Source organism: Perna viridis, chromosome 2, assembly GCF_037379345.1.
Source record: "Perna viridis isolate PV_CMFRI_1.1 ecotype Kerala chromosome 2, ASM3737934v1, whole genome shotgun sequence".
Lineage (NCBI taxonomy): Eukaryota > Metazoa > Mollusca > Bivalvia > Mytilida > Mytilidae > Perna > Perna viridis.
The window spans coordinates 70287467-70306366 of NC_142446.1; the positions used below are offsets into that span (position 1 = coordinate 70287467).

Sequence of the window (18900 nt, forward strand, 5' to 3'; positions counted from 1 at the left end):
ACAGTAAAATTCATTCAAATCATTCATTGATTATCATTTTCTGCATCGTGTTTTTTTATTATCATCGATTTGAAATAATCTGTGTCGCTTATTCGATGCTTGACACGTATTGCAAATAATAATAATAAGAATATTACATATGTAAATGGTATAACCAAAGATCATAACAATATGGCCTCTGGATAAAATGACAAAATTAGCTATTTAAAAGGAAATAACTCTGCTTTTTTATTTTTGCATGCCATCCTTCTTACGATAACATGAAGTTCCTGTTTCTTTTTAAATACGACACATTCCAGTTTTGCTCAATCAAAAAAAAACTTTAAAAATTTCAAATTCACGTTTTAAAATCTACTCTCTACTAGTTCGAATTGAAACATAACTCAAGAAGTTTCCGGATGGTGAACCGTCTGGTAACTATCACCCATACAAACGTCATCAATAAGAATGTAATTGATCATTTCATCCCTATCGTTGTCCACATCACTGAAGATGTGACCTTCATGGCTATCAAAACTGAAAAACAGATCGACATCATATCCTTCATCAGATATATATGCCTGCAAATATAGAAAACAAAATAATTATTGTAATAACTTTCATATATACCTATCATATCATCCGAATTTTTTACATGTTTTACCTTTTAGTCTGCGTATTTTAAATACAAATTTTCTGTTTATGATGCTCAATGACAATGCGTTTAAGCTGCGATATAACAACAGTATTATAAGTTCATACACATTTTTTATTTCATTAGCACTCGTCATAGTACTGTTTTAGTCGTGTTCGAAATGCCCGAATGCACTGAGTCAAGTTATACCCAAGAGAGAATGAGCATGCCAATAAAAAGGTAATAGGTATTTTGCAAATTGATTCAAAAGTCTTCAAAAGCCTTCGTTTTCAAAAACAAAGATTTAGCTGATTTGTTCAACGTGTCGTAGTTTTCCTGTCCTCTTTCGTCTACCCCGGACTTGACCTTTTATGAGCAACTCGGCGGGTGTTTCTAGAAAAGCAGAGGACGCTTACCCTACCGGTGCGCCTGGTCCAAGCTCCCAGTTTTTAGTGGAGTCCAAGTTGCTCATTTGTTTTTGTTACTTTGTATGTATGATTTTAGTTATGTTCTTTGTTGTGTGTGTCTGTTTTCCATGTCTGGTCTTTGTCCCTGGATTGCATTCTTTTGATTACCGTTATAACCTTGGTTCCCCTGATTACTCTTAGCTAAAGACTAAGATTTGACGCTATTTGTTGCATCTGGTTTTCCCGATTGAATTGTTTGCCTTGATGATAAAATTGAAAAATTGGAACAAAATTGTCATCAATACTAATCTATTAAGATGTTAGCTGTGCACATATGCTAACATTTTAAAACGCGTAAAATATACACGAAAATGAGTTGTATCTTTCTTTCATAAGTGTTGCTATCCTTACATGCTCTGGTGTATTAGTTTACACATAGGCAAAGTTTTCTACTTTGTAAATTATTAGAACATACCTATTCTGAATATAATATCTTGGCCCTATTAACTATTTTTCCTAATATTGCTGTATATGAATATTGAAATAGCAAAACAATAATGAAATATCAATTCGTAACACGGAAGCATATAGTGAAATTTATATATATTCTCATTAACTCGTGGATCGTTACGGTGTATCCATCTGCACCATGAAAACTAATTTGTTCACTGTTTCATCGTTTCCTTTCCTCTTTGGTCTACCACGAACTTGACTTTTTATGAGCAACTCGACGGGTGTTTCTAGAAACTCAGAGGATGTTTAAGCTACCGGTCCATCTGGTTCATGCTCCCAGTTTTAGTGGAGTCCGAGTTGCTCTATTACTTTTGTCACCTTGTATGTATTATTGTTTTTGTTATTTATTACCTATATCTGTTTTCCATGTCCTGTCTTTGTCCCTGAAATGCATTCTTTCGATTTCCGCTAGAATCTTGGTTCCCTTGATTACTCTTTCAGAGTATCTCGATGACAGTTTAAAAAAAGAGTCATTAGATCTAATTGGAAAGCAAGTATCTTTTATCATTTTATATATTCTTTGGTAGATAGATTATATGTTCTTTTAGTTATTCTGTTTGTAAGAATTTGGCATAACCTATTTGTATTATATTGATATATTTAAGAGTAAATAAGGGGACCAATGTTATAGCGGTAATCAAAACAATGTAATCCACGGACAAAGACCAGACATGGAAAACCGAATTACACAAGAAAGAACATAAAGTAACTGAAATCATACATACAAAGTAACAAAAGCAAATAAGCAACTCCGACTCCACTAAAAACTGGGAGCATGTAACAGGTGCACCGGTAGGGTAAGCGTTCTGGGTTATGTTGCTACAAAATTGAAGTCATCACTACAAACGTTTTATGGCCGTCATCATAAACTCGTGGATCGCTACAGTGTATCCATCTGCGCCATGAAAACTAATTTGTTCAACGTATCATAGTTTTCCTTTCCTCTTTTGTCTAGCCTGGACGGCAACTCGGCGGGTGTTTCTAGAAAAGCAGAGAACGCTTACCCTACCGGTGCACCTGGTCCATGCTCCCAGTTTTTTTTTGTGGAGTCCGAGTTGCTCATTTGCTTTTGTTAATTAGTATGTATGATTTTAGTTAATCTATGTTCTTTGTTTTGTATGTCTGTTTTCCATATCTGGTCTTTGTCCCTGGAATACATTCTTTTGATTACCGCTATAACCTTGGTTCCCTTGATTACTCTTAATATTGTCCATAATTAGGTCTTAACTTTACACCGGTGGTGAGACTTTTAGTCTTTATCATTTATCGCCACTAAATGTAATGGTTCTATTCTTTTAGGCAATTTCAGTCTATTTGAAAATGAAATTTTACTTTTTTCCACTCGGCGAGAATAAAAAGTATCCCATCGGTATTGTTGATTAATTTACTCTGTTGATTTGAAAGGTTTAATTTGTAAAGTAAAAGTTATTGAATAAATAATTGCTTCTGCCTGTGCTTCATTGAAAATTAGAGTTCACTGCGAGACAATCAATACAAAAATGTATGGAATCTATTTTTGCTGCATCGGAATATTTAACTGAGTTTAAATAATATATGTTTCTAATTAGAAAGGTTTCCATCCTATTCAAAGGAAACATAATAGAAAAAACCGTACATCTATCGGGCTTACTATTCTGTTACAACGGTCAAACAGTAAACATAAAAACACAATTACTTGTAAGGAATCAATGGATTTTTCTGAAAATTCAAAGTATAGGAGCTTTATTATCAAATAGTAGTTGTATATATATAAAAACGTTTATAAACATATCAACCTTTTCGATGTGTTCTGTGTAACCACATTTTAAACAACCTAATTAACAATAATAGATCAAGAATTACTCAGCACATTAAAATAATATACAAATCAACATGTGTCAAACATGATAATCACATGTTGTTTCAATCATCCGATAATCATATGGAAATAATATGGTGAGATATGAATATTTACATTTGAAATTCATATAATTATCATGTGAATCTCATGTATTAATTGGCTTGATTGCATATGATAATCATATGTTCATGAAATTTGTCTCATTATAATATAAAAAAAGAAATCATGCTTTATTCATCTGATAATCAAAATATCGGCAAAAATATACTGCATATAAAAGCATTATCAGTTGGATGATTCAAATACGTCAAAATCCGAACAGCTGGCATTTTCAAATAGACTGAAATTGCCTAAAAGAATAGAACCATTACATTTAGTGGCGGTAAATGATAAAAACTAAAAGTCTCACCACTGGTGTAAAGTTAAGACCTAATAAGAGTAATCAAGGGAACCAAGTTTATAGCGGTAATCAAAAGAATGTAATCCAGGGACAAAGACCAGACATGGAAAACAGACATACACGACAAAGGAAATAAAGTAAATTAAAATCATACATACAAAGTAACAAAAGCAAATGAGCAAATAAAGAATCATAGACATTCTATATACACAATGTATCGAACCGAATAAAATAAATTACACATGAAAACTGAAAAGAAGGGTAATGAGACGTCACAAAAAATATAAATAAAACATTAGCAATATGCACCTAAACAAAAAATTCGGTAGTGACATTAGGTGCATCAAAAGGGTAAGAATGTACTGCTCTGCCAGTGATACCCGTCATATTGCAAGTCAGTACAATTCGATAATAATCTAGCAATAATAATGCTTGTCCGTCGCATGTGTCAAACAATAGGGCAAATTGATCATGTCAAGTATCATGATGTTAACCTAATAAATAACTTGTTAAATGTTGAAAAATATCCGAAATAGAAACACCTATGGAATTTGATCTTGAACTTGATGTCACAAAGCAATAAATTGTGTCAACAATTTACTTGGTGATTTGAAATGAAATGAAATGAAACGATCTCTCTGAACTCGATAGCATGACGTTTCCGAATAAAACATAAAATGAATTAGAATATATCAATATGTTGCAAGCCATATGATTCTCATGTGTACAATGTGATACAATAGAAATACTTACTGTGGTTTCAACCGGTTCACTGTTTACCCAGACATGAAAATTATCTCTTGCTGAAAATAGTATCTATGTGCATGTAGGATTTTAGTCGACATATATCATATAATTTTATTTCAAATTGGACTTTTATACTTTCTTTGAAAATATGTACGTGAAGGAATTTTATCCATTTTTCCTACTTTTTTTGTAGAACAGAAATTTGACGCTTTAGTGTAAGTATTTAGATACATAATCAATGATTGTATATTTTTACAGGCGGACAACCCTAAGCGTCCCTTTATGTAAAAACAAAATTTCTTAATTTCGAACTGTGTCTATTAGTCAAGGAATAGCGGTATACAGTGGATGCCTTTAAATATTTTTTATTCTAGTATTTAAGTTTCCATTACTCATGTCCGAGATGATTCTTATTCGATACTTTGGCCGGTTCACAGCATTAAATGATTATCAGTGATCGATATTTCATACATGAACACATAGTTCTTAAGTACGTATATGAAACATTTATGGATTTAAACTAAAATGCAAACCGGAAGAAATGCTCGGCCTGTCTGTTCAATCATTGCTATATTGGAAATTGATATGTATTGATGAGTTGGTTACATTTATTTACCAAGAACTGTCCACAATTATTATTAATTGTCCTGCTTCTTTGGTGAAAAGAAAATAAACCACTCACAAAAAGAAATTTTGACTTTTGTTCCGTCAACTTCTAACTCCCAACCTGTGGTTATTTTGGCGACACCATCTGACCCAATATATCCAGCTTTTCTGAAATTAAGAAATAAAAACAAATACTTATTACTAGTATATTTCTAAATTAGCATTAAAATTGAAATCATATAGAAGCTGTTAATAAATCCTTCTATCAATATCAAAAACAATGCGGCAAAACCGGTAGTTCTAAAGTCCTGCTTACGAATTCTAAGTGGTAAATTAATTAGTAGTAAATAATTAATGCAAGCCGGGCTAATAAATTACTTTTGAACTTGCATATATTTGACTCAAATCAATACTAAATGGAACTAATATTAAACGTTTTATTAAACACAAACATTTGTTTATCAGAGCCATTCCGTGGCCAATTTATCATGATTTTGTAGCATATATCCATTTCACAACAGAATCCTGCTTGTCATATATATGATATGACTCATGTAGTCAATAAACTCAAAAAATGGAAATTAATTTCGACTGAAAGACAAATCGGCTCATTTGAACTGATTCCATATAACGGCGACAATAGATAAATAAATATAAAATTTAAGTTTTGTAAAACACATGCATATAGCCATGGCTTTGGGTGTTTATAAAAGTTAAATTGCCCAAAATTACAGTATTTAATGAAATTTGTCAGTCGTCCCAGTAGCACACACTAATTTGGTTTTTGAAAATTCTCCTTTATAAATGTGCAAAACAAAACAAAAATAACAATTTGTTTTGAGGTTATATTAGTTATAATATAGTTCATGCTGTCAAAATTTATATATTCCGAACATAATAAAAAAAATACTTTAACGTTAATAAAATGTTTGCTTTCAAAATACCTTCATATACTTGAATGTTTGAATATCTAACATCATTACTTCTTACTGCATTGTAAAAAAACAACAATAATATCTTGTTACTATTACTTAAAATTAGCTTTACAATACTATTAACAAATGAGTATACCCTGATTATTACTGATTCAGCGAGCGTTTTCTGCATTTGTAGTGTGAGTCGGAAAGAACAAATATTTGAAGTAAGGTTATTCACTCTATTAATCGTCTAAAAGAGGTTGAGTAGCAGTATATTATAGTTAGACAGTTTTTTAATTACTCTTTCTTTCTATGTGTTTTTTGTTGATGATGTATCGTGTGTATACCATAGGACGATTTCTGAGCAAATGACAGCCAGACCATAACACAATGCGTTCTTTGCTGATGTATATATCTGTGCAATTTTATAAAACAATGCGTTCTATGCTGACGTATATACCTGTACAGTTTTATTAAAGAAAATGTTCCAGGCAGAAGAAGAAACCGGTGAAGTTTTCTATAACAATGCATTCTTGCTGACGTAGAAAATAGACCAGGTGCACATGTAGGGTAAGCGTCCTCTGCTTTTTTAGAAACACGAAACCGAGTTGCTCATAAAAAATCTGGGTAGACGAAAGAGGAAAAGAGAAAAACTACAACATGTTGAAACAAATCTGTTTTCATGGTGCAGATGGATACACCATAACGATCCACGAGTTTATGATGACGACCATAAAACTTCTGTACTGATGACTTCAATCTTAAAGCAACATAATCTTGTTCCAGAAGTCTAATTGTATGAAGTCTAGCGCGATACAAAAAGTCTGCGTAGTTTCGGCAAGCTCTGGCATAACGTATGAGTTGTGATATGAACACTCCATACGCATGAGCCGAAGGAATGTTGCCACAGACGAAAGGAAAATTGACCATTCTGAATGAAAAGTCATAAAAAAACACTGCTTGTTTTTGTTGCAAAAAGTAAGAACCAGGAGAGAGTTAAGTCTTTATTTGCGTTTGATATTAGAACGGTGTTTCTAACTTTGCTGGATCATATTTGAGAATGGACTGCTTTGCTACATACACACAATAGTATCTTTAGAGAGTGTGCTGCTGGTTTCTATAATACATGTACCAGTTTATTAAAAGCCTCTCAGTCCACGCAAAAATAAATCGTTATGTAGAACACTGAGATTTTAATACGGAAACTAAAACAAACAAATATTGAATACAAACGGTGTAATTAGGTGACACGGGTTGCCAGGTGTTTAATCATGTGACAATTAGCTAGGTCACATGATACATGTACAGGTAAAGTTGGACAGTCATTTTTGAAGCGATTTTTTGCGTGAATTTTGAACGTTTTTTATGCACATAGAGATCCAGCGTTAACCAAAAAATCCCTTTTCCAGTAAACAGAATATATAAATGAACACATTCAGTTTCATTTGTTTTTGGTTAACGCTGGATCTCACTATGAAATAAGTTGCAAAAATGCTATTTTATTTACTGAATAGCTTCCAAGACGGTTTTTGTGCAATCGTTTCTCAATCGTTATTTTTTAAATTTAATACTTAATCAATAAAATTAGAAATTTACAATATAAATTATATGATTATTTAGTTTTCTTCCGAATTTTTGACAATTTTTTTACCAATTATTTCAGTAGGCAGAATAAGACCTTATGGACCCCATCCTCTAACCTTTCAATGGCCTATGCAATCATGCTTGAAATTCATAATCTTCTTTTCACCCTCGTCTACTCTCAGATCAGCAGACCGTTTGTCGCCATATTTGTTTTAAGTAGTAAACAGACAGAACGAAAACATCAGCATTGACTGGGTATTGCTCAACTGGAACTAGGTATAAAACACAGATCGTGTATTCGAAAAAACATGATTTTCATATGGTGCTGATACGGGCAGGGATTAACGGATTTTTGTCAGTGGTAAATTTCTTTACAGTTTTAAAGGACAATGAGTTCTATCATTATATCAACAATGGATTCTCATACATGTATGTTCTTTATTGTTGCCCTCGACATGGTGGCCTCTGATTTAATATTTATGACTAATTCATAAAGTTTAACCTTCACTTTTTGAAGCCATTTAGTCAATCAATCCTGTGGAAAAAAATGATGTTGTTGCCTCAATATAGTTTCAAAATTGCAAATCAGATACATACCATACGGTTTGATCTTGACTACGTTTATTGACTAAAACGGATCATTATCATTTCATAACAAGATTAAATGCATCATGAAACAAGATTGGAGTGAGAATATTATCATTTTTGAGTTTCACGAACTATTTTAAAGCAATAATGAGGCTCCTATCGATAAACACCTCTGTATCGTAAAGTAATGATTATGTTTCTGCTTGTATAATGATCTCTTTTGAAGGTTGTATTGATCGCAGATTATAAACGTACTTTGAGTTATTGAATTTTTACATTCGATTGAAGATGTTTGAATTAAAAGCCTTTCAATATGAGAATCATACTGAATTTCTTTAACTGGAAAGACTTTGTTCATATATAATTTAGCAAAATTGCTTGCAATACGACCATCATGCTTCTCCCGATATGCGACAGGTTAAAGATGTCATCGTGAGTTTGTCAGAGATTAATATGTATATATTTAAATATCTAAAGATTGAACATGAGCACATAACATAATATATAACGATATAGTGTTTACGATAGGACAGCCTTTGATGGTATCGGGTAAGGCAGTAGATGATCAGCATCGAAATACAGATACAGCCACACCAAGTAATATACATATAATAAGTCTAATAGGATTTGGAAACTCATATATAAAATCATAGTTGGTATGCAATCCTATACAATTCGAAGAACGTTATAATAAATAACTTAAACCTACAACATTCAAGTTAGTTCTATTATGGAAATAATAACATAGTCATAAAGAAATGACAACCACAAGTTTGTATTGCAAAACATGTATCTCACTGAGATATGACATCTATACATTACGTGCTGTATACAAACGTATGTTATTTCAAAAGCATTATCAAGTAATCAAGGTGGTAACGTTTATGTTATATGAATATTTGTTTCCATAAAACGTTTAAAGCTACCATCTACAAGACATACATCACATGTAAGTGTCTGTTGTGAAATAACAAGTGTGGTTCATTCAATTACAGAGAGATTAAATAAATGATACAATACGAAGATCGTTCTGTTTGTCATTGTTCGTCTCAGTTGTGTTTTAGTCTCATGTGATGCGAATATCTGCTAGATCATCATATTAGTTGAAAGAGTAATCAAGGGAACCAAGGTTATAGCGGTAATCAAAAGAATAAATCAGGGACAAAGACCAGACATGGAAAACAGACATACACAACAAAGAACTAAAGTAACTAAAATCATACATACAAAGTAACAAAAGTAAATGAGCAACTCGGCCTCCACTTAAAACTGACAGCATGGATCAGGTGTACGGTAGGGTAAGCGTCCTCTGCTTTTCTAGAAACACTCGCCGAGTTGCTCATAAAAAGTCAAGTCCGGGGTAGACAAAGGAGGAAAGGAAAACCATAACCCGTTGAATAAATCAATGTTCATGGTGCAGATGGATACACCATAACGATCCACGAGTTCATGATGACGACCATAAAACTTCTGTAGTGATGAATTCAATTTTGTAGCAACATAATCCTGTTCAAGAAGCCTATTTGTTAGAGTTCTAGCGCGAAACAAAAAGACTGCGTAGTTTCGGCAAGCTCTGGCATAACGTATGAGTTGTGATATGAACACTCCATACGGCGGTACTGAAGGGATGTTGCCACAGATGAAAGGAAAGTTGACAATTCTGGATGAAAAGTCATCACGTTTGTCGTAAAGTTTGGTCAATAGTTCTCCTTTACCATCGATTTGTAAGTGTAGGTCAAGATATGAGGCTGACTTTACAGTGTCTGTAGTATCCCTTATCTCAAGTTCTTTGGGATAGATGCGATGTATCAAATCCCCGAAATTAGGATTGTTTGAAGATAATACGTCATCTGTATAGCGGAAACTGCGATTAAAGTATCTAGCCAAACGATATTCTTTCTTCCGGTTCAGATCAGCTATAAAGTCAAACAAGCAATCTTATGTTTTCTGTAAAAAATGATCAAAAGCAATCAATTGATTTCGACTTGTCTTGATAAAGATTGAATATTTGATATTTCAGTTTTATATGGATAAAATTTAACAGATCAATATGCTAATTACTAAAACTCACATAAAACGTAGTCAATACTTACTTAATCTACGAACATCTAATTTTGTACTGATAAAGTAAAAAAACGTAATAAGATCAAACCATTTATAGAAAATTTAATATGTTAGCTTTAAACAATTAAAGTAGTTTAAGTACTATCAAAGATAAACCAAACAATAACATTAATGTTTAAAGGGCAAATATAGCAGTAATGACAGAAGTCACATATAACCAAAAACATATGAAAGAAACTACTAATAAACACAAACAAGACATGATTTTTTCTTTGCTTATTTTTTTAAAGAATCGAAATGCTTAAAAATGTCAGGTTTCAGAGTTTGTTTTTGTTCAAATAAAATTAATGTAGGTTGTTTGCAAGATACAATCAGATACGTGTGATATATTTCTTACATTATTATCACTGTATGAGAGAGTAATCAAGGGAACAAAGGTTATATCGGTAATCAAAAGAATGTAATTCAGGGACAAAGACAAGACATGGAAAACAGACATACGCAACACATAACATAAAGTAACTAAAATCATACATACAAAGTAACAAAAGCAAATGAGCAACTCGGACTCCACTAAAAACTGGGAGAATATTTTTTAAAGTTTATAAACGATTACAAATACTTTCTTTTCAATGCAATTCATTCTACATTTTTGTTAAAACATTTCGGTCTTAAATTGTACTAAATATCAAAAATATTTCAATACTTAAATAAATGGGCAAGTTTAAACCATCAAAACAATTTGGTCAACAAAAATAGATACTCAATGGCATTGTTTGAAAGAGTTTTAAAGATTGTTTTAAAACCTACATATTAAAGACAGCCTAAATCGATAATGGACTGTACAGAGTTAACTCCATTTATGGTAAAACAAAGATTGTCAATTAGAGTCGTTATTAAAACTTTATGATAAAAAAAAAAAAAAAATTATGATTCAATCAAAATGATGTTGGGAATACCACTTAGGATGGAAAAGTCCAAATATAACCTACCTTAACTAAATATTGAAGTATATCATCATTTGTCCAAAACATTGCTAAAATTTAGGGGGTCGGGGCTTGTTGTACATTGTGATACAAAATTTAACTAGTTTCCTAAAACAATTTGTTCTAAACACGAAATAACCTCTTCATGGTTAAGTGGGAATTATGCCGCAAGTTTGCTGGATGTTAACTTTATTGACAATCATGCATATAATCATAAATATTAAAATATCTAAAATATCTTATACTATTGTAAAAAGTCACAGTGAACAGGACTCAATATAGCCTGAATATTCTCAATAAACACTTACTGTTTCAGGTGTGAATATTTATTTTCTGATTTTTTTTCCGTTTTTTCTTTTCTTTCAGCATTGATTTTTAAATATATTTGAAATAATATTAATAATAAATGACATTCGTTACTTCTGTATATCGTATTGAAAAAAAATCAATGAATCCTAAAGATTAGTATGCATAATTACCAAAGTCAAAATAATAAATATGAAATATCAAGTTTTATGGTCGTCATCATGAACTTGTAGGTCGTTATGGTGTATCCATCTGCGCCATGAAAACTGATTTGTTCAAGTGTCATAGTTTTCCTTTCCTCTTTTGTCTACCCTGGACTTGACCTCTTTATAAGCAACTCGGCGGGTGTTTCTAAAAAAACAGGGGACGCTTACCCTACCGGTGCACCTGGATCATGCTCCCAGTTTTTGGTGGAGTCCGAGTTGCTCATTTACTTTTGTTACTTTATATGTATTATGATAGTTAATTTATGTTCTTTGTTATGTTTGTCTGTTTTCCATGTCTGGTCTTTGTCGTTACATTCCTTTGATTAACGCCAGAATATTGGTTCCCTAGTTTGATTACTCTATCAAATATACTTTACGTCAATCATAACATAACTTATGATCTTAAAATATTGATTATTTCACTGGATATTGATCAGTTTTTTTCCAGATGTTTTAGATATTAATGAAATGCGCGACAAAAAAATTGATCTAACCCAACCACCTCCTTTCTAATGATATTTGTTGCTTGGACAATTTTCATGCATTAAATGTACTTAAGTAATAGTAAACAAAAGAAATAAACGAAAATTGATTACTTTTCCCTCTGTTTGTATCAACACAAGTTTTGATAATGTTTCATGAAAAGCATTGATTACTTTTAAAAGCTATGAAGTATTCCAATTGATATCATTATTGATCGACAATCTTATTTTATGCATGGATGTTACATATTATATCATAGTGTTTCACAAGTTGCACTGTTCATTCCAAAAGAAAATAATGTAATGTTTCAACTGTTTAGTGTATGTATCCCAATCCATGTATAAATCATCTGCTTGAAATGTACTTGAAAACAGAACAGATAATTTGATATGCAGTACTGTAATTAAGCAATTAAAAATGTATTCTATGTTGCTCTAAAAATAACCATATACAAGTTGAACGCTACAAACATATGATTCAGTTGACGCATGGTACGATATGTCACTTCAAATATACTGCTAATAATCAAAGATGTAATTAATGTAAACAGATTTACTAATGAATATTGCTTTACGAAGAAATGTCTCATTATAGTCGGCATGGGAATTTTTATAACTGATGAAAGTGCTATACAGACATCAAATTTTAATATGTGAAATTACTCAACAGTTTGGATGCATTGATGGAAGGTTCACCTGAATTTGCCGTCGGTCTTTGAAATAACTTCTTTTGAACTGGTATATAAGTTTGTTTTCCTTTAGCATAAACGGATTTTTGCTGAACTTATATACATACCAAGCAGGCAATTATATAACGGTGAATTACAAAGACCTCGTATTGACCTTCAAAGGTGACTGCATCCGATCTTACAAGATGGGTTCAATCTAATGTCTTATATTGATTTTTGTTACTGTTTTGTGCGATAAAATTCGAATGTTTGATAAATATTTCCTTTCTTTCGTGAAGTGTTTTAAACTCATGCTTTGGAAGAGTAGAGTAAAAAGAAGAGTAGGCCACTATAAATGGACCAAAGTTCGAAATGTAATAGGATAAATTATATCTTGGGTCCAAAACTGAATAAATGATTTGAGGACTATTAATAATGTAGATTGAAATAAAATTAAACACTATCACATTTAGTAATTGTATTTATTATTTTAACTAGAAATCAGCAACTTGATGAGAATTATTATTATTAAAATAAAAATAATAATCTCGTTGTCTGCTTGCTTTAGCATTTTGCCGTTTAGTGCCGGTTTTCGTTCCAGAATTAATTATATAACGCTCTTATGTAATTTATCATTAAAACTTACTTAGGTTCAAACAAACAATTGTTTTCCAATTATTTAAATATCTTTACGAAAATCATTTTTGGAAATAGTTCTTGTTTTATTTACTTTAGTAACTACAAAATTACGGAATAACATAGTTATATCGTTGGTCTTATGCCGTATACATTATATAAATATAATATATTATATATATATATATAATTGGACAGAAAAGTCTTGGTTATGCATTACGAAAATTATGGTCAGTAATGCATAAAATGACATTATGATTTATCTATTCATCACAATATGGTATTACGTCGATGTTTAATATGCGATAATCGTGATCAAATAACCGATTCCATCTGTCTATGGTTTGTTTCATCATAAGATGAGATTTTTTTTTCAAATACGCATTTATAAATAAAATGAGTAGGGTAAAATAAGTAGTAAAGTGACTTAATCTCCGAAATTTCAACATTTCATGATCAATACAAAATTGCTTAATATATCATTTTATATCTGATATGTATGCCTTACAAAATCTGCCCACTGAATGAACATTATGTTTTGAAAGAAATTAATCAATAATCAACATGTAAATTTCATTTTGGCTCCAAAAAGAACTGATTACCGCACATTAAAGCAATCATTATTCATCAAACTGCTATGCAAGCATGTTTAAAGTATTTTCCCATCAAAAATGATATTTAAACACAAATTAAACTGATTAATGTCATTGTTATTAAAAGCAAATTGAGAAATGTAATACAAGTTACTTAATTTCTCTCTATATTGTGTGGATTATGTTAAATATTGCAATTTGAATATTGAATATGAAAATGTTTTAATAATGTGTCTTTAGTCCAATTACCATGTATACAACTATTTCAATTTCTTTAAAGAAGAGTTCAGATATCACGATATGAACGATTCAAAATGAAACCCATGGCTAACAATTCAAGAGAAGAAGACAATGCATAAACCCATGCTTCAGTGCAAAAATGGTCCAGTGAGACACGTTTGATTTACATAGAGTCAGTTTTGACATGGTTCAGTGCGATAAAGATTAAAATCAGAAGTGTCAGTGTCGGAATGTTCATTGGGACAAGGTTTGCTTTACAAAGAGTCTGTTCTGACATGGTTCAGTGTGACAAGGTTTTATATACAGAAGGTCAGTTTCAAGAGTGTAATGCAAGAGGGTTTGATTTACTACAGTTATTTTTCAACATGCTTCAGTTCATCAAATATTTTCTTTAGGTATAGGTCGTTGCTTCACTGCAACAACTTTTAATTTACGTAGGATCAGTTTCGACTTACTGTAGTAGGAGAAGGTTTGATGCACACAGAGTCAGTTCGACATACTTCATGCGGCAATGTTTGGTTTACATAGGGTCATTTCCAACATTAAACTTGATTTCAATGCGATAAAGATGTTTTAAATATGGTCAGTTATTTAAGACTTGCTTAAGTGCGCCAGGTTTAGGCATTCATAGGGGGTCAATTTCGACATGGTACATCTACATTGCGACAAGATTTAATTTATATATGGTAGATTTCGACATTGTTCACAGCGACAAAATTTGTTTGCATCAATATAGGGTAAGTTTCGACATGAGTCAGTGCAATAAGACAAGAAATGACTTATATAAGACATTTATTAAATTACAGAGGATATCGTTTTACGTGTTATGTGTTTTCTTTGTTACGATATTTTGTAAACGTCTTACCTAACATATAATAAAAACATTGTTAAAACATAAACCCATGAACAAAGACGATCTACATACATAATGCAGCAAACCGAATAAAATAGATAACAATAGATAAAATTGAAAATAAGGAAAACAAGACTTCACATACAAACTAAAGCACTAGAAATATGAAGTCCACCAAAAAACAAAACAAAAAAACAAAAAAAAGACAAAAAAAACAAAAAACAGGAGTGATATCAGGCGCTTCGGAAGGGTAGGCATGTCCTGTTCCGTAAACAATTACTTGTCACTTGATACGATGTATTTGTTATCGCGGTATAATAAAGTAATGTTCCTTCCTTGATCTTTCAACGAATGTTTGTTAATGACTATTCAATGTTCTTGTGGTAAAAGGCTCAACTCATAGAGCTTAAAAGGTTTGTATTCCAAGTGATTACATAGGGCAGCTCTCGCTTCGGGGATTATCATGCAATAATAAGAAAACCTGATCGCCGACCATATTGGGCCACCGTTTGTTAATAGTACCACACTTTAAGAACTAATTTATAATATTATTTTAAAAAAGGCTGCTTGATGTCGCCAAGGTGACAAAGTATCACGTCCTTACTCAATTCTCATATTTTCAGGTGGTAGTCTGCTTTTTTCCGTTTCATATTCTTCCTTATTTTCATTTAATATTTTGATTTATTGCTTGATTACATATAGATAAAGTGATATAGTTCTGTACTTATTTTCAGATAACATGTATAAAATCCAAATGTTCATTGATATCATTATACATTTAAAGCCGTTCAAATTGCAAAAATAAAAATGATTTTTTATGAAGTCCGTGCGAATATGCACATTGGAAACAATAGATTCTTTTTGTCATTTCTTTTTATTTTGTATACTTATTTTAAAATAACTGAAACTGTTCAAGAAGAGCGGTAGATAGGGCACTCAACTTCCAGGATACTACTGACACTGTGAAGTCAGCCTCCTATATTGACCTACACTTATAAATCGATGATAAAGGAAAACTACTGACCAAACTTTACGACAAACGTGATGACTTTTCATTCAGAATTGTTAACTTTCCTTTCATCTGTGGCAACATCCCTTCTGCTCCTGCGTATGGAGTGTTCATATCACAACTCATACGTTATGCCAGAGCTTGCCGAAACTACGCAGACTTTTTGTATCGCGCTAGAACTCTAACAAATAAGCTTCTGGAACAGGGTTATGTTGATACAAGATTGAAGTCATCACTACAGAAGTTTTATGGTCGTCATAATGAACTCGTGGATTGTTATGGTGTATCCATCAGCACCATGAAAACTGATGTATTCAACGGGTCGTAATTTTCCTTTCCTCGTTTGTCTACCCCGGACTTGACTTTTTATGAGCAACTCGGTGAGTGTTTCTAGGAAAGCAGAGGACGCTTACCCTATCGGTGCACCTGGTCCATGCTCCCAGTTTTTAGTGGAGTCCGAGTTGCTCATTTACTTTTGTTACTTTGTATGTATGATTTTAGTTACTTTATGTTCTCTGTTGTGAATGTCTGTTTTCCATGTCTGCTCTTTGTCCCTGGATTACATTCTTTTGATTACCGCTATGGCCTTGGTTCCCTTGATTACTCTTCCACTTATGTCATTTTCTTATATAACTTTTACAACTGTTCATTGTCAAAGCATAAAACGCTAATGGAAGAACGCCTTTACAAAAATATAAATGAATATCATACTCTATTGTATCAAGTGATCATGAAGTCGTCCTATCATCGTCAAGTCTCGGTGAATATATCGTCATTATTTTTGTGAAGAGTACAAGTGACTTTGCACTACTACTTCATTAAAATAATTCCGTGTATTGTATGCATCTAAAATTATAAATTGAAACTAATGCAAAAATTTAACAATTAAAAAAAAAGTCTCACAGGAAAAATTTCGTCCTCAAGAATACAAACCAAATGGATTCGTCCGCATGTTATTTATTCTGACGTCATTAAATGAAATTCCCTCTTTAGTTCACCTTATATATAATATATAGAGGGTTTAACATTCATATATACCAGGGAAATGCAACAAGAAAAATACACAGAATTTATAGATTGAGAAATACATTTCATACACATACTAAAAGTCGCCATCAATAAAGTATTGTACAGTAACTCATGAGTTTATGTGAATAGAAACATATAACAAGGTCATTTAACATACAGATAAGTTACGAGTCGTAATGGGTATAAAACACTTGCATCCTATTTTTTTTCAAACATAACCCTTTATGATTCGAAAAGGAATTATTTGAAATTTGTAGCTAATAATAACTCACCTTATCAATTTCCGTTTTTTAGACATGTCACGCTTGCTTATATCTGGCCTTTTACGTCCTGCCATGAATATCACAGACATTTTTTAATTATTACTACTGACACTGAAAATTATTTCGATTCGATACAAATATTAATTAAAGCTATATCAGTTTTGTTATTTTGAAATAGTTAATACAAAAACTTCAACTAATTGATTAACCCTCAAAGAGCTTCAGTTCCATGCCATATAATGACTGCTGATTGGTTAATATGTAAAGGTTTTGAATATAATAAGAACTAGCCAAACAACTTTAGAGTCGATATTATCGAGCTGAATAACTCAGGTAACGCATCTAATCCCTTAACGCGACATCCATACTCGCAATTAAAGTTTAAAATACCGGCACTGCAGAGCTGACGGTTCAATTAATTGATTAACATTCATTTTTTCTTATCATAAAAGACAGTGTTTTATAACATGGAAGTGCGATTAAGAGAATCAAAAGGGATTTATCCTGGATGGAATTCTTTTCTTTCAAAAACTCGTAATTTGAATGAAAGCATTGGAAATTCTTAGTCGTTTATCAACTGCCGAGATAAATCGATATAATTTGAAATTCTAATTTAAAACCAAATGATCGGATATAATGTGGTTTTAAATTGATAAGTTAACAATTCTAGTTTGAAATAACCGTATCATAAAATATCATTAGGAAATTGACAGTTTTCGGTATTTCCTTTTTGTGAAAGATTTCGATTACATTTTAAAGGAGTACAGAAAACTTACTTTTACCGCCGAAGTAATAACACTGAACATACCTTTATTTCTAAAGATCTTTTGTCCTTAAACTTTGAAAATGTATTTCGCAAATTTTGTACGTTTTCCATGGGTGTTTTTTTAGTTGAATAATCATTCAAAAGAAGTTGTAGTTCTATATTCTTATCCGCACAAGAACGAATTAATGTATATTCATTGATACTCATAACACAATTACTGATTTTCAAAATCATGTTGCAAAATCCTACAAAAAGGAAACGTAAACAACAGTAAAATCAAGGATAACGTGCTTACAACGAGAAACATACTATTCATATTTGTGGACAAAGACGAAATCAATAAAACAGATAAAACACCATGAGTACAAAGAATACAAAACAGAAACATAAGATTTAATGAAAACTTGCAAAAGATAAGCAAAGGTTATTTCAATTAAAAATAGTTTTATTAATATTTGCATGACACGGTTTGTGCATTTAAAATGCTACATTAAAAGAGTTATTATGATTAATTGGCAATTAAGTGAGCAATAATCGTTTGATACATTCAACTGGCTCCCAGAGCTACATTTTATTAACTGCAG

At 31.7% G+C, this 18900-nt stretch overlaps 1 protein-coding gene across 1 annotated transcript; it reads right to left on the reverse strand.

Moving 5' to 3' along the window:
* Positions 1-325: 325 nt before the first annotated feature.
* Positions 326-17803, reverse strand: LOC148626734 (uncharacterized). Its single transcript, XM_088571004.1, has 4 exons — positions 17560-17803; positions 5203-5294; positions 4527-4576; positions 326-560 (listed from the first exon to the last, which is right to left on the reverse strand). Exons 1-4 carry the CDS (start codon positions 17637-17639, stop codon positions 384-386), a joined length of 399 nt encoding a protein of 132 aa, XP_088427130.1. The 5' UTR covers positions 17640-17803; the 3' UTR covers positions 326-383.
* Between the last annotated feature and the right edge of the window lie 1097 nt (positions 17804-18900).